Source organism: Dasypus novemcinctus, chromosome X (assembly GCF_030445035.2).
Source record: "Dasypus novemcinctus isolate mDasNov1 chromosome X, mDasNov1.1.hap2, whole genome shotgun sequence".
Lineage (NCBI taxonomy): Eukaryota > Metazoa > Chordata > Mammalia > Cingulata > Dasypodidae > Dasypus > Dasypus novemcinctus.
In genome coordinates this window covers 22,001,407-22,028,650 of record NC_080704.1, presented here as the reverse complement: position 1 = coordinate 22,028,650, position 27,244 = coordinate 22,001,407, and the positions used below count along the sequence as shown (strand labels likewise).

The window sequence follows — 27,244 nt, the reverse complement described above, 5'->3', positions numbered from 1 at the left end:
AGAAGCCAATCAATTTTTAAAAATGTTTATTGTGGTAACATGGGTAACACAAATGATCCCATTATAACCATTTTTAAGTGTACAATTTGGTAGTATTATGGTCACAGCGTTGGGTAACTGTCACCATTATCTAGTTCCAGAATGTTTTCATTATCCCAAACAGAAATTCTGTAACTTTAAGCAATAATTCCCCTTCCTCTCGTTTCCTGGTAACCTCTCATCTACTTTTGGTCTCTGTGAATTTGCTTATTCTGGATATTTCATTAGGACGTTTGACCTTTTATGTCTGGCTTTTGGGACCAGTCACTTTCATGTCATACTGGAATCCATTCTTACCCCTCACCGTATCAACTAAGTTGGGACACTGAGGTGTAGCCCACAGAGAATGGAAGTGGAGTTAGCAATCAGATCTGCTGCTGGCCTTGGCCCCCAGTGCGTCTTGATAAATCACTTCTTTCTAGCCGTTTTCTCTTCTAGCATATATAAGGAAGGTAAGTCAGTGATTTTTTAAAATGGTGACTTTCAACTCGAAGAGTCTGTGTGTCAGGACAGTCTCGAAAGAAAATGTAATCCCTCCTCAGTTGTGGAGGTTCTTCAAATGCCTTGGCAAGGTCCTTCTGATCAGACGCACCGTTTTGTGCTGTAAAAGTCCAGGCGCACTGAATCATGCTACAGTTATTCTGACCGCAGGATGTGCTGTGATGTGTTCTTTTTAGATTTATATAGCAGGCGGTGTGGAATACAGAGGTGGGCAGATTGAGGTTTGAATTCTGGGCGAGGGGGTCTCTACCTGTGTAGCCCTGTAAAAGCCAGCTCTCCATGTGGAGCCTCAGCGCTCAAGACACTGGACCTCACATTTTCCCTATTCCAAAATTCCAAGGCAGAAAAATTCTTGTACTCAACCGAAGCAACCAGTTATTCTGCTTGAAGCCAATTTAAAGGATTTATTCGTGCATGTTATGTCACAAGAAGGATTTGTCCTTCCAAAAGAAATGAAAATAAGCACTAACGAAACTAACCTATAATGAAATTTCAAGGACTGCACACTGTACATGGGCTTACATTGTAGCACCCTGAACTGTGGTGTGTGGATATCGCAGTATTTGTTTGAAGTACACACTTGTGAGCAGTTCTCCTTTTCTATCCCATAACCATTTCTCTGGACTCAGTTTCTTTTATAGACTTTTTTTTTCTTTTAAGATTTATTTTTATTTCTTTCTCTCCCCTTCTCCCCCCTCCCCCCCTCCCCCCCGTTGTCTGCTCTCTGTGTCCATTTGCTGTGTGTTCTTTGTCCGTTTGCATTCTTGTCAGGTGGCACTGGGAATCTGTGTCTCTTTTTTTGTGCGTGTCATCTTGCTGCATCAGCTCTCAGCATGTGCGGCGCCACTCCTGGGCAGGCTGAGCTTTCTTCGCATGGGGCGGCTCTCCTTGCGGGGTGCACTCATTGCGTGTGGGTCGCTCCTATGCAGGCGATAGCCTTGTGTGGCACGGCACTCCTTGCACACAGCAGCGCTGTGTGTGGGCCAGCTCACCACACGGGCCAGGAGGCCCTAGGTATTGAACCCTGGACCAGGGTAAGCAGATGCTCTATCAGTTGAGCTACATCCACTTCCTCTTTTACAGACTTTAAATGGCCAAGGAAGACTGGAAACCCAGGCATGTGTGATCACAGACCCAAAAAGAAAGCAAATGAGAGACATTTTTTTAGCACATTCCTGGAAAACCTCATCAAATCCCATCTTGCTAACTATTATCTCACTGGAGAACTCACTTGAGTGACTGTATCAGTCAGCCAAAGGGGTGCTGATGCAAAATACCAGAAATCTGTTGGCTTTTATAAAGGGCATTTATTTGGGATAGAAGCTTACAGTTACCAGACCATTAAGTGTAAGTTTCTTCCCTCACCAAAGTCTGTTGCCATGTGTTGGAGCAAGATGGCTGCCATCTCTGCAAGGGTTCTGTCTCCCTCTTCCTCTTAAGGCTCCATGGTCCCAGCCTCTTCTAATATCAGCTGTAGGCTGGGATAAGTCTCATCTCTCTTCCCTGGGGCTCCTTTCTCTCTGGGCTCAGCGCCTCTGCTCTCTTCACAAGGCCAGCTGTAGACTATCAGGTGAATGGCTCGTCTCTCTTCCTGGGGCCTCTGCCGTGTCTAATGGAGCCTTCTCTCTTTCCTCACATATCTGCTTCTCTGTGTATGTACTTCCCAGGGCTTCAGCATTAGAACTCTAACTCCTCCGCAGTTTAGTTTTCTTTGAAGGGGGCGGGGACTCACTGTTCTATTGATGTGACCCAATCCAAGCCCTACACATAATTTATTCAAGTAAAAGTAAGACCTCTGAATTCAATACAATCTGAGGGTATCACTAGCCCAGAAGAACAGACCAGTTTACAAACATAATCAGTATTTCTTTTTGGAATTCATCAATAATATCAAACTGCCACAGTGACGTTAGGAGGTCTCCCAACACCATATTTTCAAGTCTGACAAGGAGTTAGTCTAGCTTGAATGTGCCAGCTAAGTCAGTTCTTTGCAAGAAATGGACTCAGATTTGCTACTTATTCAGTGTACACATTGGTATGCAAACAATTCTTTGGGCTTGGTTTAATTTAAAAGGTCTTAAAAGACTTGTTTGTTTCTTCCCACCCCATTACCTGGCAGATGCCTGGCAGTGGTTAGTGAGAGGGTAAGTGGTGGTTAGGGTTTAAAACATCTATAGCAGGGATGGAAGGGAGGCTTTTATCTCAATACCAACTCCAGTAGGTCAAGACTCTCTGGAGGCCTGTGCTAAAAGGGAATTTGAAGCCATTTTCAAGTTCATCTTGATTAGCAACCTCTTCCCTGGCTACCAGAGGGCAAAATGGTCGTGTGTTTATTGCATGTCTGATGTCCCTGAGCCATACTCATTTCTGTATTTCATTTATTTACTTAAAAGTTACCGTCCTTATTAGTGGTTCTTAGTTTATTAAAACTATTTTTCAGAATTACCTGTGAAAAGAAGAATTAACGAAAATATAACTTTTTACTTGGCATGCTAAACTAATAACATTTTAACAGCTTTGATGCCTTTTATTGTCCACCAAATGGACCATGGCTCCCACCCAACTTAATGTCTCCTTAGGTTAATGACAGAATTATAAGCACCGGCAGAGTCTGCTAATTTACTCATCAATGCACTAGACAAATATGGAAATTAAAGCAAAGTGTTGATATTTTTATGTCAAGGCCCTTCCTGTAGGCCATTACCTCATTCATTAAATATTTATTAAGGTCTTATTAGCACAGGACCAGTTTATGTGCTGAATGCAAGTTTAATTTGGCCTAGTCTTAGGATTGTTTAAAGGAAGTAACATTTGTTTTTATTCATTCTCACCTGTGGCTTCTCTCTCTGGAGACTATCATTTAATTTAGTTTGCTCTTTCTAATATCACTTCATTTAGTAAACTCTCTTTTAGTTTGGACAGCTTAACTTTGCTCCCTGCAGGTAGGTCATTCCAGGTACTTAATGGGTTGATAGTATGACTGCTTGGCAATACACAGTCTCCATTTTTTAAAAAATGACTTGGAAACTAGACAAGCTATTTAATCAATCTGTGGTCCTTGCAAATCTGCCGTGTATACCAAACATCAAGGTAGGTCATTTATAAAGGGTTGAAACCAATGTCTTAATTTCCTAGGGTTGCTGCAACAAATTGCCACAAACTTGGTGACTTAAGACAACAGAAATGCATTGTCTTGCAGTTCTGGAGGCCTCAAGTCTCACCTCCAGGTGCTGGCAGGGCCATGCTTTCTCTGAAGTCTTTAGGAGTGGGTCGTTCCTTGCCTCTTCTGGCTTCTGGTGTTTTGTTGCCTATCCTTAGAGCTCCTTGATTTGTAGATGCAGCACTCCAATCTCTGCCTCCACCTTTATAGGGCCTCCTTCTCCTCTTACAAGGACACTGGTCATTTTGGATTAGGGCCTACCCTGATTCATCTTGACAATGTCTGCAAAGACCCTCTTGTTTCCCAAATGAGGTCATGGTCTCAGGTACTAGGACTTCAGCAGATCTTTTGTGGGGTCACAATTCCATCCCTAATAACCACATACCAGATACTAGTGTTGCTTCTTTGAGAATCTCTGGGTGAAACATGGCAATGTGGTCTTCAACTGCTTCAAGTGTTTTTAAGCTTCCCCATCTTTACCTAGATGCCCACCCGAAGGAGGTTTTACATCACAGAAACATTCTGACGGGCCACAAGGACAGTGAGCATACGTCATAGTATGAGCGTGAGTGACAGGGTAGACAGGAAGGCTGTCCACAAGCTTCCAAGGCTGTCTTTGTGGCCCTTGCCGCATTGCTCGAGGACATGATACCAGTGTCTGACTCTTTTTTTTTTTTTTTAAAGATTTATTTTTATTTATTTAATTCCCCTCCCCTACCCCGGTTGTCTGTTTTCTGTGTCTTTTTGCTGCATCTTGTTTCTTTGTCCGCTTCTGTTGTCGTCAGCGGCACGGGAAGTGTGGGCGGCGCCATTCCTCGGCAGGCTGCTCCCTCCTTCGCTCTGGGCGGCTCTCCTTATGGGTGCACTCCTTGCGCGTGGGGCTCCCCTACGCGGGGGACACCCCTGCGTGGCAGGGCACTCCTTGCGCGCATCAGCACTGCGCATGGGCCAGCTCCACACGGGTCAGGGAGGCCCGGGGCTTGAACCGCGGACCTCCCATGTGGTAGACGGACGCCCTAGGGTCTACTGTCTGACTCTTGATCAACTGCAAGAAGCTTTGTGATTACTGTTATGGGACCCCTGATAGAGAAGTCAGGTTTTAAAAAGTTCTCATTTTACTGTGTTTCATGGCGTCTGGGGTTCTGCTTGACTTTGTGATAGTCTGCTAGAGTGGATAAAATGAATGTTCAAGTAGGGGACTTTTTTGCTTTGTATGTGTTGAAAATACCAAGAGGAAGTGGGTTGTGTAGCAAGTCCCACGTGTCATCCAAATACAGCTTGGGCCCACTTTGAGAACATCTTCAAGGTTCTACTGACCTCGTTTATTTATGTACCGTTGTGGGGTTACTATCTGCAGACTGTGAATAGCCAAGCAGCCAGTGCCTCCCGTTTGCTAGTGCAGGGATGGTCTGGGCTGAGGACCCGTGTTTTGGCCTAAGCCATGCCCGCGAGAGCCCTGTTTGTTTGACCTCCGAAAGGAAAGCCGGGTCCTGGGTGCATGTGAAAGTGACAGGAAGTTTCCTTGTTTCCCTCGCCAGTGTTTATTACAAAGAAGCCCTGTTAAATGACATTCGGAAAGCCAGAGAGAAATACCGGGGCGAGGACCTGGCAAAGGAGCTGGCTCGGATCAGACTGCGCTTGGATGACACCAAGGCTCTGACCCCAGACATCGTCATTAATTTGCTGCTGTCCTACCGTGATATCCAGGTACGAAACCCGCTTGGTTGAGGCTAAAACCTCCCGAGTTCTTTCTCAGTGGGAGGAAGTCCTCTGAAGGTATGGGGCTAGTCCTAGCTCACTCAGCGCATCTGTTGTGGTGGAGATGGGAGGGGTGCTTGTCATATCTGCGCTGACATACATTCAGAAGGCCACTCCAACGAAAGCCTATGTACAGGCCCACCAGGTATAAGAAACTCAGAATCCAACAGTGTATAAGCACTTTGTGCTAGGTATTTTTCTGAGCCTGCTGCAAATACAGATTCGTTGAACCCTCTTAACAACTCTATGGGGCGTACGCTCTGATTATCCCCATTTTACGAATTGGGAAACTGAGGTACGGAGCAGTTAAGGAACTTGACCGTGATCACGCAGCAGTTGGTGAAGCTGGGACTCAGACTGAGGCAGGCTGATTCCGTTGTCCTTGCTCTTACCCCCCTGCTTTGCTTCTCCCTGTCGACCTCTATCACTTGCCTCTGTTTACCACCACCCACCAGTGACAGGGAGAATGGGAGGTAGCAGAGGCAAGGACAGGGCCCAGGGAATGTGGATTTATCTTCCAAGACAAGTGCCAGAGGCTTCTGGAGAGTTCTTGAGACAGGGCTTATGGGAGGGAGTACCAAGAAGGAAACTGAGCATATCTTCCCTCCAAGTTTAATGGCACAGAGCTGCTCCCAAGGGTGTCCTGCCCACCTTCCCTTTGGAGGAACATGGGTGATGTACCCTCTTGCAGAACTCTGCAGAGCCTGCTGGCGGTTGTTGGCCACTGGTCTTTCAATCTAAATGGGGGAAGCTCTTTCCTGGGGCAACAGCATCCTGGGGCAGAGCCAGCAGCCTGGCCTGGGTTTGCAGTGGGAAGAGCTGGCCCTTCCAGATGATTCCTGAGCCTGGTTGGAAGGGGAACAGCTGGCCCTGCCGAGTGAGGACCCAGCAGAGGCGAACATGGTAGCGATTTTCCCCTGGGGAATTACGCAAAGCTTGGAGCAGTAGTTCGCACGCCAATCATTTCGTTCCTCCACGGCCATTGGATGGTGTCTGGGGATATTTTGGGTTGTCACACCTAGGTATGCGCTGGATAACTCCCGCAACAGAGAATCATCCAGTCCAAATGTCAGAGTAGCACCAAGGTTGAGAAATCCTGGTTTAGATGGATTCCGTTATTTCCAACCAAGTAGGAAGGACTGGGACCCTTTCCCTTGACGTGGAAGTGACTGTAAACATTTTTTGTGCGTTTGCATCGGGTGCGTTTTTCCTCATAACTCTGCTGGTGGTGGTATCTCCCCTGGGCAGCTTTTCCCTGGGCCCTGGGCTCACTGCTTTCTTTTGTTACCTTTCACTGTAGCCCTTTTTCCTTGATCCCTCTGTGACCTTTGGCAGCACAGATTCCTCCTCTGTCGTCTTGCTCCCATCCATCTTGCTTGCTTAGCTTATTTTAGGTCTGGTAAGAGCTACAAGTAACTTCACTGAATTCCACTGGAATTCACTGGAAGGGAAGGCTTGTCTTTAACCCTCCCAGGGCCCACTGGATGGAACGTGGGAGAGTATGGGCTATGATGTGGACCATTGACCATGAGGTGCAGAGATGCCCAGAGATGTACTTACCAAATGCAATGGATGTGTCATGATGATGGGAGTGAGTGTTGCTGGGGGAGGGAGTGGTGGGGTGGGGGTGGTGGGGTTGAATGGGACCTCATATTTTTTGAATGTAATATTTTTACAAAATGAATAAAATAATAAATAAATAATAAATAAATAAATGCTGAGGCTGTCCGTGTTTATAACGGTTCAGGAAAACCTGACAAGAGTTTTGCTTCCTGTTTTTCTCACCTTGGCACCTCTCGCCCTCAGGATTATGATGCAATGGTGAAGCTGGTAGAAACACTGGAAATGATGCCTACCTGTGATTTGGCTGAGCAGCCTAATATGAAATTCCACTATGCACTTGCGCTGAACAGGTAAGAGGGAGAATGCACACGCGGGATTTTGGAACATGCCTCCTGGTGGATCCTGCTTCCTTCTTTCGGTCAGCATTAATCGCACACCTGCCAGGTCATGTGCAAAATTCCAAGGATAAGAGGATGGTCATTGTCTTCAGGGATTTTGTCTTTTCGACATATATTCTATATAATGAAATCCTTATAGCCCTGGGTGATAGATGTCATAATGGAGATTTGCCCAAGGTGCATTGGAAGCATTAGCAAAGGGCAGGATTGATTCTGCTTGGGTGTTTTAGAAAAGCTTCTCTGAGGATTTTTTGAGCTGGGGTTTGAAGAATTAGTAAGAACTGCCCCATTGGCAAGAGAGAGCGTGGGATTGGGCAGGCGGGATGATGAAAAAGCCCATTACATGTAGATAGGTAGGAAGAATGAGCATAGAGTTTTTCGTGTGCAGGGTGCATGCCAGAAGCATCCAGGACCCTGAAAACACAAGATGCAGGTGGAACAAAGGTAGGTGAGGTGAGTAAATGTGGAGGAAGGGCCCGTGTCTGGAAAGGACCTTGAATACATGAATAAGGAGTCAGTGTTGTCTTATAGTCTGCAGGTGGAGAGGATGGGACTAGTTTAAGCAGCAGAATTAACAGCACTTATGAGAGAAAAGCAGCTTTAATTACTAGTACAATCTGAATTTGGGAGTATGGATTGCTGTTAGAAAGTGGTTCTTTATTGTAGGCTAGGACAGGGTCCTCAATGCTGAAAATCTCATTTTCTCCAACAAACCAGAGAGTTTCTGTACAATTGCAATATTTACTTCATTTATATCTGCGATCCAATCCTGGACTGTATGGGGTTTTTTGTTCTGTTTTGTTTTTGCATTAGCTTTAACTTAGCTAGCTGACAGTATAGTCACAGTAGGATTTGAGAAAGTTTTGAGTAAGTTTATAGCATTTCCTTGTGTCTATGAAGGGGAAAACATGATGGACAAATAATCTTCTTGCATTATGGTTGGCCTTTAACTTTTATGAAGTAGAGTAAAGCATGGCCGTAAATTAGTTATTAACAGTTGACAAGAATGAATGATGTTTGACCATCAGAGGGCAAGGGCTCCATGTTACTGGGAAAGCTGCTTTGAGCCAGCCAGTTTTTCTTGCTATCTTCCACTTCATTGCATTCAGAAGCCCTTTTACACTGCTTCAAGTTTCCATTGAGCAATGAAATCTGCTTGGCTCTCAGTAGCATGGAGTCCTTTATGAGCAATATCTATCAACTGATGCGATGCTTTTACAGACAGGTCTTTATTAGATGTGCTAATGCAGTCAGAATATTCTAACCAGGGATCTAAGCTGTGGGCCGAAGGACAATCCAGAGAAAGGGTATCAGAACCAAAGTCCTAGGTTAAAGCAAAACAAAACCTGCTTATTGCAAAACAGAAGGAGCATACTCATATTCTATTCCCTGCATTGTTGGGTCAATACTGCCAGCAACTCCGGCAAAATTTAACAAGTCGAATTACTCAGCAAGTGCAGGGGAAACTGGATGCTTGAAACGTTTATTGGAATGTCTGATGTGTCATTTCTAGAGAAGAGATTGAGAGATGCTCTGGGGCCCTAGAAATGGGTATGGAGGATGTTAGGTGAATGTTAAAGAATCTAGCCCATGCCAGAGGGGCTGGGAGAAGCAGCTTGTTCCAGAACCTACAGCAGTCCCTTGAGCCTCAGCCGCTGGGCTCCTCAGTCAGGACAGTGCCTCTATGGGAGGTACACTCGCCTGCAGGAGTGGTGTGAACTCGTTTCTGCAAGAGCCAACAGCATGCTTTTCTGTCTCATCTGTGTAAGGTCAACTGTTTGATCACACCACCTTAATTTATATGTTTATATCAATACCCATTCTTTATAACCTGCTTCTCAAAAGTATAAAAATGATGATACCTTCCCGCATTTACACGTCATTGTCTCCAGGCACCTAAAAGCATGTTGCAAAAAAAGAATACGTATTTGTTCTTGTTTATCTGGCAGTGTATAGAATCACAAAATCTTCAAAACCATGGACCCCTTACTAAGTCCACACTGTACTGTGCATTATTTAATCAATAGATCACACCTGCACCAACATGGCCACACAAGAATGTTTTTTGAATTTTCAATTCAAGCTCATGGACCCCCTGAAATCTTTCCACGGACCCCTACTTAAGAACTATAAAGAGTCATTTAGTCCCAACTCTTTATTTTAGAGAGGATGAAAAAAGATCTAAAAGAAAGAGCTCAGAGTATAATAGCTGGTCCACAAGGGGAGCTGGGACTAGAGTCCCCAGTTTTAGCACTATGCTATACATACAGTGGTTTGTAAAGCTGTGCATAAGATCCTGCTGTAATCAATCCAACTCTTCCCAGCAGGTTCAGCTTATATTTTGCTTGCCAGGAGGGCAACCAAAATAAGCTATGGGCCTCCATTTGGCTTGTCATATATGATGAGAGAATTAGATGGTAGCTGAACATTGAAACTACTTTCATAATATACACAGTTGATCCTCATTATTCACGGATTCCTTAATTGCAAATTTGCTTACTTGCTAACATTTATTTGTAACCCCAAAATCAATTCTTGCAGTGCTTTTGCAGTCATTTGCAGAGATGTACAGCCCGGAGAAAATTTTGAGTTGCCTGAATTCCCAGCTGAGTTTGAACAAAGTAATGGTTTCCCTTCTTGTTTCATCTCTTATACTCTAGACCAGTGTCCTTTTTGCAATATATTTGGTGCTGCATTTTCCACACTTTTGTGCTTTTCATTGATAATTTCACCCAATGTAGGTTGGGTGACTCCCAAGTGTAGTGCTGAAGTGCTGTCTAGTATTCCTAAGCACAAGAAGGCCTTTTTAGAAAATACATGTCTTAGATAAGCTTCATTCCGACAAGAGATAGAATGCTTTTGGCCATGAGTTCAATGGTAATGAATCACCATTATATATTAAATAAGATTTCTTTAAACAGAAATGCACATAAAACAAGATTATGTATAGATTGGTAGATGAAAATGTGACCAGAGGCTCATAGGAATCTAACCTCATGTTTTCCATATGAGCAGTGGTTCAATATTCATTAATTCAGTGATTGTGGTGACTTTGTAGAACATAACTACTGTAAATAATGAAAATCAATTGCACTTTTTAGAACAATAAGTCAATTGCATTTTTTTTTTCCTGAGAAACAGAACATGTTCTTAGTTTCTGAGCAGTGGCCTTGTCAAAAACAGATGCTTTCCTTTTGAACAATATTTAACCAAAGGACTTCCCACTTCAGGAAGATCTCATTTTACCTACTGACCTTGATCCTACAATACCTATCTTTTCTATTTCCTTCTCTGGTTCCTTCTCTTTTGTCCCTCCTCCTTCATGTACTTACTTATCACTGGTGTCCCATGTGCTAAAGAAGGAGAGAGCTGGGAGTGGATGTGGCTCAAGCAGTTGGGCACCCACCTTCCACATGGGAGGTCCTGGATTCGGTTGCTGGTGCCTCCTAAAAGTGAACTAGCAGAGACAATTAGCAGACAGACAAGGGAGCCATGGCGGGCAGGGGTCTATACTAATCATTAAAGAAAAAGTTGCCACTTGAAAAAAAAAAAGAGCTCGTGAGGGGTAACTGAAGTTAATGAGTACTTAAAAAAATAATCACGTACTTGAATTTATACACACAAGTGAACTTGTTCTTTTCAAACAAGTTGTCCTACAATCTTCTGTATTTATTTTATATATATGTATTTATTTATATTTTAACTTATCCTCCCTCCCCACCCTGATGGTTCCTTCCTCTATCTGCTCCTTGTTTTTGCTCATTGTGTCTGCTCATCTTCTCCAGGAGCTACTGAGAACTGAGGCTGGGACCTCTCACATGGGAGGCGAGTGCCCAGTGGCCTGAGCCATATCTGTTCCCCACAAGCTGTGGCATCTGCTGGCTTGTGGCATCTAGCTCATTTGGGCAGGTGCAGTGTCCAGCTCCTCTTCTTTTGGAGGCATCAGAACCCAAACCCAGTACCTCCTGTGCAGTAGGCAGGTGCCCAACTGATTGAGCCACAGCTATTTGCCTTCTGTATTTATTTTGACAATGCTGTCATTATTCAGAACATTATGGTGTCAGTGAGGGAGAGGTATTGTTTTCTTTGGGATTGCCCTAAGAGCCACTTGCACATCAGTATCAGTATCATCACTGATAAATCAATATCGTTACCGATAAATCAGTATCATCAGTTGGGGTTTTGAGGACAGATCTTGGTTTGAATTGTCTCTTTTACTTAAGAATATGGCCTTAGTCATGCCACTTAATTGCTGAAGCATTAGTTTTCTCATCTGTAAAATGGGATGCTGACATCTACTGTGTAGTGTTACTTGGAGTACTCTTGACAGGAAGCATGTACTTGGCTACGGTTGTTTTTACTGTGTGGCATGAACACCCCTATTTCTACCAGCTTTGAGAGAGAAACTTTCACCATTTCTAAATATCAAAACTACTAGCAAAATACAGAAACTTCTCAGCACAGAAGATATTTAAGATAACATAACTTAGGCTCTGAAGGAAAGTCATAGAAAGAAGCTGATAAAAGTGCTGTGAACTGGAGAACACTGTTGGAATATGCATATAGCCTTCTGAGGTGACATTTTGAATGGGTCAGGGTTCATTTGAATATAGATGTTTGCAGAAAGAAAGAATAGCATGTTTGGTAAAAATCAAAAGTTTATTACTTTATAGCCGGGCTTCTCACCCTCGGCACTACTGATGTTTGGGGCTGGATAATTCTTTGGTGGGGGGGTGGTGTCTATCCAATGCATTGCAGGATATTGAACAACATCCTTGGACTTGACCCCATTAGATGCCAGGAGTGTCCAACCCTCCCAGCTGTAACAATGAAAAATGTCTTCAGACATGAACAAATGTCCCCTGAGGGGCAGAATCGTCCCTGGTTGAGAAGCACTGCTTTATAGGGAGGCATTGTGGGGTGTGGGAGGAGCACCTGCTTTGAATTTTTAATCCTCGTTCTATCACTTACCAGCAATACGATCTTGACAAGGTAATTGAATTCCTTAAGCTTGATTTTTCTCATCTGAAAACTGGGATGAAGGATTAAATAAGATTCCCCATATGTACATCGCTGGCACAGCACCTGGCAATAAATAATATTATGTATTGTTATTCAGTAATAAATGTTTGATTTAGGAAAGCAGTTTCTTGTGTTTATATGTTTTGCTCATGTATATATTTTGGGGAAAAAAATGCTTCCAGTTGGCTTCAAGCATTTTTTCCCATAATACTCAGGTCAGATGCAGGAGACTTGGTTTAAATGTACCTTTTGTCTTTTGATTAATGATTTGAGACATGGCTGTGTCGCATGTACCAGCTTCAGATAGCAGTTGAGGACTTAAGGGCTGTGAATGTGTTTGTAACATGTTTTGACACACAGGGTAAACCGTTAATTATTAGCCATTCCTGGGGAAGATCCTGGCCAGGATGTATAATCCTGGCCATTCTGGATGTGCAGCACATAGACAAGCCCTGTTACCTACATTTTTAAGTCAGTGCTGCCAAATTGAATCTGTAACTCCAAACAGGTAGGCCTAGAGATCCTGACCTCAGAAAAGCTGCCTTCCCACCCTCTGTCTCAAGACTTCTAACAAAAGACAAATGCCACAATTCAAATCAGAAGACATTTATTGAGAATTTCCTGTAGGTTCCGCCTCCTGTGCCTTCAAGCTGCTTTCAAAAGTTTGAAATGTGTTGATCCCCATCACTGCTACCCTTAAAATAGGGACATCTGTCTGAAGAAACAGGGTGACAGCCTTTCAGATTTCCCTGGACAAATTTCGAAAGAGAAAGAGACATCAATCTTCTGTAAGCTTCTTACAGATTCAAGGATGGCAATTTTATCTTTAATTAAACATTTATTATTGGTAAGCTAGTTTGGGATAATGTGTCACCTAAGATTCAGTATAGCGGGGCTCTATTTTACATGAATAATCTGTAGTGCCCCGCAGCTCTTATTTAAGGAAAGCAGAGAATACATTTATAATTATGTTGAAGGACTTGTAAATAAAAGAATTTCTGTTGTGGGGCAAGTATTGCTTTAGGAGTTACTTAAGGAACACTTACTATCGTTGCTTGAGGCTTTGCGTAATTTGGCAGTTTGTGATATCTGCTTGAGACCTGCCCAGAAGTCACTTCCAAAATGACCTGCTGACTCCATTTGAAATCTCTTAGCCACAGTAATTCTATTTTGTTTCATTTCATTTAACAACTTCGAAGTTGAGACTATCAAAGACAACAAAGAGAAAGGGGGAGAGAGACCCTTAAGAACGCCTTTGATCGTACTCAAAGTGTCAAATTGCAAGGCCGCCTGCCACTCCCCAGGTACTTGAGTGGTTGATGTTTGACAAGACTGGATGGTAAGGTGGTCCCTGGCCATTATGAACAGTCTAGGTTTTGTTCAGGGCATAGAGCAAAATAGCCAGTTAAGGAGGGAGGTTAGCCCTGGTGGTTGAGGGCACTGGCTGATAGGCTCAGGAATTTGGATTTTGTTCTGTCGAGCCTAAGGAGTTACTGAAGGTTTTTTAATGAGGGGACTAACATGAGCCAGGTCCCAACTATGCCTCTGCCGGTGTGACTCTAAGCAGGTCACCCTACTTTTCTGAGCCCTGTAGTTCTTTAAAAAAAAAAAACAAGTTGGGCCAGATGACCTTGAAGATGAGTCTGTAACTTAAAGCATCATCTTATTAGCTAGATGATTATTGACAGATTTTTTTTTTGAGGTACCAGGACCTCATGTGGGAACCCAGTACTCTGACCACTGAGCCACGTCAGCTCCTCTGGGTTGGTTTCTTTGTTTGCTTGTTTTTTGTTCTTGTTTCCAGAAGGCAGTGGAAGCTGAACCCAGGACCTCCCGTGTGGGAAGCTGGCGCTCAACTGCTTGAGCCATGTCTTCTCCCCAGACAGATTTCTTGAGGCTTTGCCTTTATAATCTTTCATCATATTAGCAATCTGAGTCCTAATTGAGGGTATACATTCAATTATCTCACTGTTCCAGGAAGAGTAACACATACGCTATGTACTTTCTCAGTTTGCTTTTGAGAAGCACATGGTATTAAAGCAGATTTTGCTTAAACAATGAAGATTTTTGTCTGGAGAACACAGATTAAATGACCTAAAGTCACACTTGCAATTATTTCCCTACCAAATGCCAAATGTTCCTCAAATTTTCTGCCTGCTGCCCCAGCTGATCTCAGTCTAGGTTTTTTGTGTGATTTTGGGGGGGAACGGGGGTAGCTAATTAATTTAGAAGCAACTCCATGTTTTTATTTTTATCACTAATCTTTCTTAAGAACTTTCTATGTATTCTTAGAGTCATAATTTGAGTTTCCCCAGAAGCAACCCCTGAGATGAGAATTTGGGTACAAGTAGTTAATGGGGCAGGGGTTGGTGATCTAAGTTTCAGAATGGGAGTGGAGATGTGAGATAGGAAAAAGAAGAAAGGCAATATAGGATATGTTAATGAGCAGATTACTGCTGTGGGAAACTGAGGCTCAGTCCTCTTGGGGAACATGCCTCTGAGTTGCCCTACCCAAGGGATGAGGAAGCTGGGGGCTCTATCCACCAATTCCCCTCCACTAGTGGTTGAGGACTGTTCTGTAAGCTCAACATGCTTGCGGGGAGAACTTGTGGGTACGGTAGGAACCCATCAGACTCATAGACATGACCGTGTGCCAGTGGGATGTGTGAGGCATTGAGCATCTGCTACTCCTACTGTTGCTGTCAGAGTTAGTGGTGTAAATCTGAAATGCCTTCTTCTGATCCATCATTTTTCTTGAAATACTAATTTCTGGTGAACTTCTGAGGCTTTCTCCTTTCTGTTTTGTACAGAATTATGGGGAGAATCTCATTTTAGTTTTTCCCAGTGGTTTCGTCTCTGCCAAAGATACCAGAAGCAATCAGAAATTTATACTTTTATGAGATCTTTCTCAAGAGGTAATGCTATAGTTGCCTGACTGCTCGTAAAGATTTTTATTTGCTGAGAGATTATATTTCTCTATCCAGAAGTATTTTTCATTTCTCTCAATGCACGATTGAGTGGCCAATAAATGTAGTTCTGAGCAGGTAGAAAACTTTTCGTGGCCTAGCTCTGGCTGCCGCACATGTAGACTGGGTTTCTCCTCGTGGCCACTGCAGAGAGTAAACTCCACCCCCACCCCCCCCCACCCCCGCCCCATCCTTGCCCTTTCAGAAAGGGCGGAGAATCTTGGCTCTGCCATGGATCCAAAGGAAGCATCGACCGCTAACTACCAGAGAACTAGTACGAGATGAGAACATTTCTATTAAGAATGACCCCCCTCTTCTAGCAACATGTTAGAGTAGGTTCCATGGTGATGTTACGCTGTGTGCATTAAATGTGATTTTTAAAACCATGCCATGTTTTCTGCAGTTTTAGGAATAGTTGCCCAGCAAGTCAGAGGAAAGGAAGTTCTGCCTAGCAGCCAGCCCCTTGGGCTATTATTTCTCTTCCACCTATGGGGTGTTATTACCTGGACAGCTGAGAAAACGGCTGGGGAAAGTGGAGGAACTAACCATGCCTTTGCTCATTCTTTTGTGCACGTGGGTGTGTGAAGAGGGCAACTCTTCCTTGGGTATTTAGGGAAGGCTCTTAGGAAGGACTTAGGATCTGGAAAGCCATGTGGAGTAAGTATGAAACTTAGAGAGTAGATGTCTTCTCATTTGTGTTTTCTGTATTTTTGTCCGCTTCCTTTGGCTGAGCTATCATTTCCTACTTTCTTTGTCTTGTACTCTTTTGTTGCACACTGTACATTTTAATATTTGAAAATGTTAACTCTGGAATTTACTCTCTAGGAGGTCTTGTTTCTTGGTTTTGTAACCAGCTGGTGAAAAGACAGATTTTCTTGCACTTCAGTTCTCTTATCAGGAAGGTGTGCCCAAGGCGAATGCACTGTGCAGGGTTTTCCCTGCCCTACTGGGCCTCTGTCCTGTCCTAGGCTTTTGCTTGCTAGTTGTTTTGGAGTCCCCTGTTTATAGGATTTTGGTTGTCCCCTCTGTTTCCCAGGGGACAGACTTCCCTCTCCCGTGTATCTGTAGCTGGCAGGCCTTTGTCCCAGACTGTCTACCTCTACAGTTTTTTATACTCCTTTCACTGTCTCACCCTTCTTTTGCCTGGAGGGCAAATTCTGGGGGGAGGGTCAAGCAGGGGAGGACTTTCCCAGCCAAAACCTGGCCAGGGACCCACGAAGAGGGCGCAAGCCAGTTGCAAAATGTCCTGTGGAGGGAGTTGGGAAGGGCACCAAAAACTTCCCGACAGCTCCCCAAAGGTGAGCTTTCCTGCCTTCCCAGAAAATGCAGCCTTTCAGCTAACTTTCCCCTGAAGCCCTGAGGAAGCCCTCGTCTTTAAATTCCTACCTCCTCTGCCCCCGTCTGGGGAGGCGTGAAACAATGGCTGCCACTGCCTTTGTCTGGGTCCGATTGAAACAATAGCTGCACTTAAAGCCAAAATCCAGCAATCCATTCTTGGGGAAGTGGAGTTTTACACGTCCCTTACAGGCCTCTAGCCAGGGGACTGGACCCTGTTGCAGCCTGCCACAAGGGTGGGGAATGGGCTACTTGGAAAGAGCAATTTGTAGTTATTTACCATAATTTATCAGCCTCTTCCTCCCATTCTTCCCTGGTTGCTGTTCAGTGTTGTTCTGGCCTTTGGAGTTTCAAAATTTTTGCTTTGGACAGTTTCTGCCTGTTTAATAGCTGTTTTGGTGGAAGGAGAGAGTCTTAGAGCTCCCTAATCCACCATTTTCCCTGGAAGTCCCTCTAATCATTCCTTTTTATTGCCAAATAATATTCCATTGTATGGATCTACCACATCTTGTTTACTCATTTATCAGTTGATCGACACTTGGGTTGTTTCCACTTTGGGGCTATACCAGGGAGGTTTCTGTGGGCCTGGTCAGGAAGTGATCTTCATTACTTTGCTCATTTCACTGGCCACAACTTGGTCTCACAGTACAATCTAACTGCAAGGGAAGCTGGGAAATATGGTCTGGCTGAGCTCCTGGGGTAGGGCAGGGGAGGGGAGTGGGGAGTAAGGAAAGAGGCTTGATGAACATGTCCTAGTCTCTGCTACAACTTTCAGAGAAGGAGCAGAATTTAAGGGAATCCCTCAGTGTGGACATCCCTAGGGATATCACATAGCAGAACCAAGTGTTCAGGCAGGAATACACTTTCCACTCTTGCTGCCTTTGTGAGAATGGGAAAGTCAGCCTGCGAAATGCCCAGCTCCATACCCAGGTCTGCCAGCCCACTGTAGAGTCCAGGCTTCACAGATCGTTCTTAATGATTACTGAAAATAGCACCTTGAATTTTCCCAGGAGCCTGGGAAAGTTTGAAATGATGGGAGCAAGGTTGGGATGATTTAGTAATAGCTCTATCATATTTTTGGAGTAGAATAACCATTCTGGTTTATGTGTTTTCTTTGGCTCTGGGCATTGTTCACACTAAAACATAGGTTAACTCTAATTGCCCCTATCTCCTTATATAAATATAAGACATTTGGCCACTGTAGGACCTGCTTTCTTATGGCAGGTGTGTATCTGTCAGGCTCCAGTCAGGAAACAGAACTCGCTCTTTGTATTCAAAATTGAGGAAATTTAATACAGGAAACTGGTTACACAGGTGGTGGAAGAAGAGCTGAAAAGCCAATCAGGAGATTGTGAGGGAGGCCAGAAATTAGCATCAACAGGAAGCTGCTCCTGCTCCTTGGTTGGAGGGACACAGAGAAGAAGTTATGTTATCAGATTCCCAAAGCCAGGATCTCCTGGAAGAAGCTGAAACTATTGTGAGCCAGCCTGGTGGGAGCTAGATCTACAAAAAAGATGTAGCTGTTACTGGAGCCACCACCCAAAACACAAAAAGAGGGATAAAGTACTCTGGTTTCTTCCTTCTTCTCATCCTCCAGTTAGTCTTACACCACTGCCTCCCATTGGCTACTCACAGCTGACCATGAGCTGACCTGGGAGCCTGGGAAACAGCCTGTAGGAGTCAGCTCCCCTGTGATACAAAGCAGAGCAGGAGAAAGACAAGGAATGTATCTGAGAGCAAACGGACCAATGATTGGCCCAGCAGGACACTTAACTTTCAGAAACATTGCTCAGTTTCTATGTATTTTTTTGTCAGTTTCATTAAGGTATAATTTACATATAATCAAATGTACCCATTTTGAGTGCACGATTTGATAAGTTTGGGCAAATAAAGATGCACATGTAACTACCACCACAATCAAAATCCAGAACAGGGGTTCTTATCAAGGAGTCTGTGAGCTTGAATTGAAATTTTTAAAAAAACATTCTAGTGGGAACATGTTGGTGCAGGTGTGATATATTTCTTAAATAATATACAGTATAGCATGGACTTAGTAAGGGATCCGTGGTTTTCACCTGACTGGCAAAGGAGTCCATGGAACAAAAGTTATGAACCCCTGATCTAGAATAGTTTATCCCCCAAAAGTTGGCCCTTCCCTTTCACTTCCCCACAGTACCCTGTCCCAATTTGGATAATTTCTGTTGACCTGAATTCCTGGTGATGATCCTTTCTTTTTTAGTGTCCAATCTGATGTTATACCCATTCAGTGATTTTCTTTTGTATTTTTGGACTTTTAAGGACTTCCATTTCTCTCATGAAATGTCTTATCTCTTCACACACACATTATATTTATAGAAACAATATAATTTTAAAGTTCTTGTCAGCTAATTTTCAGAACAGAGTCATGTCTGGGTCTGTTTCTATTGGTTATGTTTTATCTTGATTACGGGTCCCATTTTCATGCTTCTTTGCATGTCTCATAATTTTATCATATTCTGAACATTTTATTTAAAATTTTTCTAAAAGAATAGTAGGGACTGAAGTTTAGTTTAGTTTTATTTCCCTGAGCAGTTGAGCCCTTTCCAAGGTCTAGCAATCAGCATGTTTGGATTTTTTATATTTTTCCTAGAGAGCAGCTTGCTTGGGGTAAGGTCCTACTTTTTTTTTTAAGATTTATTTATCACCCCCCCCCCCCTTGCTGCTTGCTTGGTGTCTGCTCTGTGTCCATTTGCTGCGTGTTCTTCTGTGTCTGCTTGTCTCCCTTTGTTGCATCATCTTGCTGTGTCAGCTCTCCCCAGGTGCGGGCCAGCCTGCCTTCCCAAGGAGGTCCTGGGAAGTGAACCCAGGGCCTCCCATATGGTATACAGGAGCCCAGTCAGTTGAGCCACATCCCCTTCCCAAGGCCCTACTTTTAATTAGATTAAGTTTACCTGTGATTAGCTCAATCCCCGACCTCCTGTGCCTCTACTGCTTTTTTTTTTTTTTTTTTTAATCTTGTCAGCTTTTGAGTGGGTAGAGTTTGGGCTGCTGATTTGTATTCAGTTTTAGCAGGACCTCAGAATCCAAGTGCCTTGATATCTTCCAGTTTTCAACCCTCTCCTTCACTGTGGCTTTCTTGGAAAAATTCAGGGAGTGGGTATGGGACAAATTGTTGAATCAAGCAATTTATTTTTTGCTTGGGGTGCTTCCAGATTCCATGTTGGTGTCTAAAACTTTGCTGATTTTCTCCTTGTCTTTGCAAAGTTTATCTCTCTGTCAAAGCCATGCTCTTCCTTTCATCAGTACCTAACCAGGCACTTAAATATGAAAGCTGTCACTGCTGTCTGCTAACCTCTGAAAGCTCATTTTTCTCTAGAATTCAGTTAATCAAGGATTCTTTCATACTATTCAGTATGATTTTTATATTGTCTGGGTTTGTATTGTTACCATAGCAATCAAATATTTTTACCTTCTTCTTCATCCTAAATGGAAGCAGAAGACTCTTATAAGATTTTTGATAGGTGGCTCAAGGAAAAGTTTGTTCTAGAAAGGACACTAATCTAATGAGACCTTTTGTTTGTCAGTGGTCTGGCAGACCTGTAGCTCACAGTAATATATTTTTCATATGAAGAATTGAGGCACAGACAGGATATATGAATCACCAAATGGTTGGTAAATGGTGGAAAATACCCATAATCTATCTCTATAAGAGTTCTAGCCCATCATTCTGTTTTTATTCTGTGTATTTTATTGCACAAATGATACATTAATATGTTTATAGACTCTTATTGTGAAAAAAAATTTAAATACATTTAAAGAAGCTGTCCTTCTCAACTCTAATCTTGGATCCCACTCATATTCCAGAAGTGAACTTGTCCGTTTGGTGTACATCTTTTTAGACAATTTTCTTTGCATTTGCATACTGATAAAACATGCAGTATTGCAGGATTTTCAAAATATAGGAGCATATAAGGGAATATTCAGTTATTTTCTTTGTTCATGTAGCAATCATTGCTTCGAGAGCTTCATGTGAGTGCATATATTCCTGCTTTATCATTCATTTAACAGACAGACATTGAGTATATACTGTGTGCCAGATCCGGTCCTAAGCACTGGGGCACAGCAGTAAACAAAACAGACAAAAATCCCTCCTTCTTGGAGCTTACATTCTAAAATGGGAGTGTATTTCTTTCCTAAGGCTACCACAACAAATTACCACCAACCGGATGGCTTACAATATCAGAAATTTATTCTCTCTCACTTCTGGAGGCCAGAAGTCCAAAATTAAGGTGTTGGGGGGTTGGGGTTGTCATATTCTTTCTCTAGGGGAAGATCCTTCCTTGCCTATTCCTAGCTCTTGACCCTTGGTGTCCTTCGCTTGTAGATGTGTCACTCCAATCTCTGCCTTCATCATCACATGGCTTTCTGCTATGTGTCTGTGTCCAAATTTCCCTCCTCTTATAAGGATACCAGTCTTTGGATTAGGACCCAACCTAATCCAGTATGAACTCAATTTGATGATAGCTGCAAAGTCTCTGTTTTCAAATAAGGCCACATTCTCAAGTACCAGGGATTAGAACTTGAACATATCTTTTTGGTGGATGCAATTCAACCCACAACAGGAGAGACAATAAACAAAATAAGCAAAATTTAATGAAACAGGGCAGGGTAGTAGCGAAGGCCAGTGAGAGGAGGGAGATTGCAATTTTAAATTGGGTGAGGGAGAAAAGATCTAAAAGAGGTGAGGGAAGAAACCATGTGAATATATGGGGGAAGAGCATTCCAAGTGGAAGGATCAGCAGATGCAAAGATTTTGAAGTGGGGAGGTGGCTGCTATGCTTGGTCAATAGCAGTAGATCACAGTAGGTAGGTAATGTGTAGCTGGATCAGACTAGGTAGGTAATATGATGTGGATAGTGGGAGGTGAGGCTAGAGAAATAATTGGGAGCCAGATCTTGTAGAGCCCTGTAGTCCATTGTAAGAAAATTGGCTTTTGCTTGGAGATGGGAAGCACTGGAAGGTTTTGAGTAGAGGAGTGACGTGATCTGATTTATGGCTTAGCAGGATTACTCTATATTGAGAATAGATCAGAGAGGGGTGAGGGTGGAAGCAGGAAATGATGGTTTGGACCAGGTGGTGACTGTAAGTGATAAGGAGTGGAGCAACTGGGGATGTGTTTTGAAATGAAAGCCAACAAAATCTGGTGATTGGAAAAAGGGTGTTAGAGGAATCAAGCAATACTACAAAGGTTTAGACCTGGGTAATAAGAAGGCTAGACTGGCATTTACATAAGATAGAGCAAATTGTGAGGAGAAACAGGTTTGATGGGAAGGGTAAGAGTTTTATTTCGGGACATGTTAAATTGGAGGTATTAGACATCCAAGGAAGATGCTGAGAAAGCAGTTGGATATATGAATCTGGGTTATAGGGAAGGGATCTGGACTAGAGATAGAAATTTGGGACTCATCAGAACATAGATTGTTTTTTAAAAATCACAACACTGCATGATATCACTGCAGGATCTAGTGCAGTTAAAGAGAAAAAGGAAAGGTCCAAGGGCTGTGCCTATGGACACTCCAGCCTTAAAAGGTCAGGGAGATGAGTAGGAACCAGAGAATTTGACTAAGGTAGGAGGGAAATCAGGAAAAGTGGTGTATTAGTCAGCCAAAGGGGTGCTGATGCAGAATACCAGAAATTGGTTGGTTTTTATAAAGGGTATTTATTTGGGGTAGGAGCTTACAGATACCAGGCCATAAAGCCTAAGTTAATTTCCTCACCAAAGTCTGTTTTCACATGTTGGAGCAAGATGGCTGCCCACATCTGCGAGGGCTCAGGCTTCCTGGGTTCCCCTTGGCTCAGCTCCTCTGTTTTCTCCACAAGATCAGCTATAGACTATCAGGTGAACGACTCTCTCTCTCTCTCTCTCCCTGGGGTTTCTGCTGTGTCTAAGGAGCCATCTATGTTCCTCTGTGTTCTTCTCCTGCCTCAGGTCCTCTTCCTGGGGCTGGCTTCTCTTTCCTCTGTGAGCTTACTTCCTGGGGCTCCAGCTTAAGACTTCAGCATCAAACTCCAACATCAAAACTCCAACATGAGAGAGATAGCAAAGCAGGGAGTGGAGGTGGCTCAAGCAACTAGGCATCTCCCTCCCACATCAGAGGTCCTGGGTTTGGCTCCCAGTGCCTCCTAAAGAAACAGGGAAGATGAAAAGACAAAGCAAATGCCATCCCTGCCTCTGTCTTCACATGGTCATCTTCCCTTTGTGTGTGTCTATCTCTGTATCTCTTCTCTTCTTATAAAAATGCCAATCCTATTGGACTAGGGCCCAGCCCCTCCGGTGTGGCCTTCTCTTCACTAATGACATCTGCAGCAACCCTATTTTTAAATAAGGTCACATTCGAAGGGACTGGGAATTAGGGCTTCAACATATCTTTTTGGGGGACACAATCCAACCAATAATAAAATATTTCTATATCAGATAGATTCTAGAAGTGGAATTGTTGAGTCAAGATGAGTACCTTTTACTTTTTTTTACTATGGAAAATTTCAAGCCTATTCAAAAGTAGGGACCAGTACAAGGAAACCCAGTGTACCCCTTATCCAATAGTTCTCAACACGTGGCCCGTTTTGTTCCCTTGTACCCCCACCTACTCCATCCCATTACTGGATTTATTTTGAAGCAAAGCTCTATCATTTCATCCATAGACATTTCAATATGTATCAAAACTTAACACTTTAAAAATCATAATCACAATTATATTACCATATCTTAAAATGAACAACCATTCCTAAATATCAATGCTCAGATTTTCCCAATTGTCTCATGAATTTTTTTTGGAGGTACCGGGGCTCAGGATTGAACCCAGGACTTCATATATGGGAATCTGACGCTCAACCACTGAGCTACACTGACTCCCACTTATGAATTTTTTTCAGTTACTCTGGGCTGGGGATTGAACCTGGGACCTCATATTTGGGAAGCCATCACTCAACCACTGAGCCATGTCAGCTTCCCTGGGTTGGTTTTTTCGTTTGTTGTGCTTGCTGTTTTTGGGTTTTTTTTTTTTCGGAGGCACAGGGAACCAAACCCGGGACCTCCCATTCATGAATTTTTTTGTAGTTGGTGTTTTGAATCATGTTTGGGACAAGGTCTATGCATTGTCTTTGGTTGATATGATTCAAGTCTTTTTTGGTAGTTAGATTTCCCCTTCTCTTTTTTCTTTCCCATATCAGTTATTTGTTGAAGAAGCATTTGACCTGTAAAATTTTCAGTGTTCAGGATTTTGCTGATCATAGCCCTGTGGTGTAGTTTGACAAGTTTCTGTGTCCCCTATTCCCTCTGTAAGTTGGTAGTTAGACCTGGAGGCTTATTTCAGATTGTGGTTTGATTTTGAGGGGAAAGAATACTCAACAGGCAATGATGTGTACTGAGATCTAGCTGCCATTGGCAGTCATTGCCTAGATCTGTTATTTCATTAGGGATTGCAAACTGTGGAATTTGAATTTTATCCTTTCCTAACTTTACTAGCACAAGGATTTTATAAAGAGAGATTTCTCCTCATCAATGGCTTGGTTACCCTGATGTACAGTTTGTATAGGAAAAGGAGGATAAATGCTTGATTTTTGCCTTTTTCAGTTTTTACGTATAATGTGTTGGCTCCCTAGCATCCTTCAAATCATTATGCACTTATCATTTTTAACATATTTGATATTTTAATCCTTTGCAGTTGTTCTTCTCAATGATCAAAGTATCCCCTTTGGCCCAAAACTGATTCACGTGGCTTCTGAATCTTTTTGATGCAAATTTAACAGCTGTTTTGCTTCTTTGTATGATAAGATGTTCCAGGGTCATTTCTAGAGGCAATCATTTCTCCAAGGAACCCTGGTATCTTTAGCAAGAGATGAATTTAGACACCCTAAATCAGAGTTTGGAGGTTCTCAGCACTACTGTGTTGGTCATTTTTTTGGACATTTTCAGTGGACAGAGCTAGGAAATACACATGTATATTTAAGGAGAACCACTTAATGAGTTCATATGGATGTTCCAATTCAATTTTAGAACTCCAGGAGTTTTACTTTGTTGATTTTGTATTTGTATCTCTTTTCTTTTATGCCAAAAAAAATCTGGGTCTAAATGATATTGACATCACTATTTGTTGTATTCTGTATACTCTAGGGATATAATATATTCAAAATACAAATACCAGTATTACCACTAGCAATATGATTACTGAAAAGAATTTAAGATTTCTTTGCATTTATGTTTTTTCCTTAGAGTGTATCACCTTAGACATTTCTATTACTAGAATCCAGCCATTTCTGCAAGGAGCTCTGGTTCCATTTAGTGAGAGGTGATACTTAGACACCCCAGTCAGCGCTCAGAGGTTCTCAGTGCTGCTGGATTTGTATGATACATATACCATCTCCTACCCGACCAAGGTTTGACCTTGCCTTTGCCCCTCCCTGCCCCTGGCATCCTTCCCAATTCCCTGGAAGGATGCCAAGCATTGACTACTGTAACTTTAAATGCTGCTCACCCACAGCACATCTTGTTTTGAGAAAAGAGCACATAACCAGATGTTTTCCCAAAACTTACACACAAGCCTGTGGCATTCAGCCACCTTTGTCCCCTATATACAGCCATATATAACCTGTAGGGCAGTTGTCATAATTGTGGACACACTCAAGTGAAGTTTTTGCCAGCCTTGCTGGCTATAGTGAGGTAGCTGTAGCTCTCTGTATGTAAGTTCCCCTAATAAATGCTGGCATTCAGTGTCTTTCTTCAAAATCGCAGCAGGCCCTCTTGTGGGGCAGTTTGGGGCACTTGCATTGGGTCTCTCCCTGTTTCTTCTTTTGGGATGAGTTCTGCTGTTCAGTGGGACACAACATGGGTTTTTCACTATTCCTAGGGAAATACTGCCAAATTTGTCTACATTTCAAAATCACATGAAATAGTATGTGTGTTTTGTGGTTAGGCCATTAACCAGATCCTTAGGTACATTTGTTTCCTTTTTTTGCCGCAGCTGCAGACTCAGATGATATGCTCACTGGCAAACAGTGGTGTTAGGGAACACTTTTTTATTTATTTCATTTGTTTTATAATTATGTAAAGCACTTGGGTAGTTTCAAAGTCGAATTCCTAGAAACATCACCTTTCTCCCTGTCCCCTTCACCACGTCTTCTCTCTCTACCTGTCGCTAACCACCTTTCTTACTTCTTGGTTTGTCCTTCCGGTTTGAAAAAATTGAAAGCAAATATGTATATTTATTCAAAATCCCCCTTTTCTTAGATAAAAGGGTAACATTCTGTGCACATTATTCAGCACCTTTTTTTTTTCTCTTAACAGTATCTTCTGGAGCTCATTCCCAAGCAGCATATAGAAATCATCTCGTTCCTTTTTACAGGTTTTAATATTTCAATGGGTGGATGTTCCATGGTTTATTCAACTAATCTTCAATACTGATGGGCATTTGTTCCCAGACTTTCACAGGAACATTTTTAATATTTCACAGCTACAAATTTAGGATTGGCTCATTGGCAAGAGTCATTTTAACAATTGTCTCCAGAATCAGTTTCCTCTTTGTAAAATGAAACCTTTACCCTATAAGATAGTAGCAGAGAAGACTGATTTCTAAAAATATAAATAACCCCCAAATTTCCTGTTCTGGTCTATGTAACACAAGATCGGAACACAGGAGTGACACAGGTCCTTTCCCATAATGAGGATGGCAAGGCATTTCAGGTAAAGAAATATCAAGAGACACTGCCGAGTTCATCTTGGCTTTCTGACTTTGGAGGCCTGGTCCCTTTTCCAAAAGAGGCTTTTGTCGAACTGTGTCATCCTTCCCATTCAGGCTTAGACTCTGAACTCCTTGCTCCCCATCCAGCTGCGGGAGACCCCAAATTATGTTTTTTTCTGGCCTTCCAAATAAATGGATCTGCAGGTGCTTTCACCCACCATCTAGGTCCGACTTAAAGAGAAGGGGTGTAACACAGGCGGTCAAGCCCAAAAACGTTGACCAAATAATTTGATATTCCAAAGAAACCACCTGGAAGCCTGGCATTTGTCATGCCTTTATTATGTAACTTGGTGGTGGCCGCCCCCCTAACAGACACAGCTTTTGTAAGGTTACAAAGCAGGGGGAAGTGCGTACCAGCAGGGCACAAGTGTTACTAATTGAAAATGACCGTTCCTCCTGATTATTATCGCGAATGTTCTTTCGATATTTATATCCAGCTCCCTGTTGATGAGGGTCAGATGGTTGGCCAGACCAACCCGTGCACATTCCAGGATTCCAGGGCCTCAAGTTCACGGAAAGGGCATTCTGCCTTCACTTACCCCACAAGAGGTCAAGTAGGGACTGAGCAAAATTGGCGACTTACTAGTGTCGAGCTTTAGCAGATGTTGCCTTTGAAAATGAAAAGGAAATGTTTTTTCGATGGTTTTTCCTACTAAAGCACTTTGTCCTTCCAACCAGTTCTGGCAGCATGCGTGCATCTGTACCCCATCCCTTGACTCTGATTCT

General features: G+C 42.9%; 1 protein-coding gene across 1 annotated transcript in view; it reads left to right on the top strand.

Annotated features, from left to right (window-relative positions):
• MAP3K15 (mitogen-activated protein kinase kinase kinase 15) overlaps positions 1-27,244 on the top strand; it is a 98,170-nt gene that overhangs the window by 19,148 nt on the left and 51,778 nt on the right. The window contains 2 exon segments of the mRNA XM_071213256.1: positions 5,239-5,407; positions 7,265-7,371. Of these exon segments, the coding sequence (XP_071069357.1) occupies positions 5,239-5,407; positions 7,265-7,371 (276 nt within the window).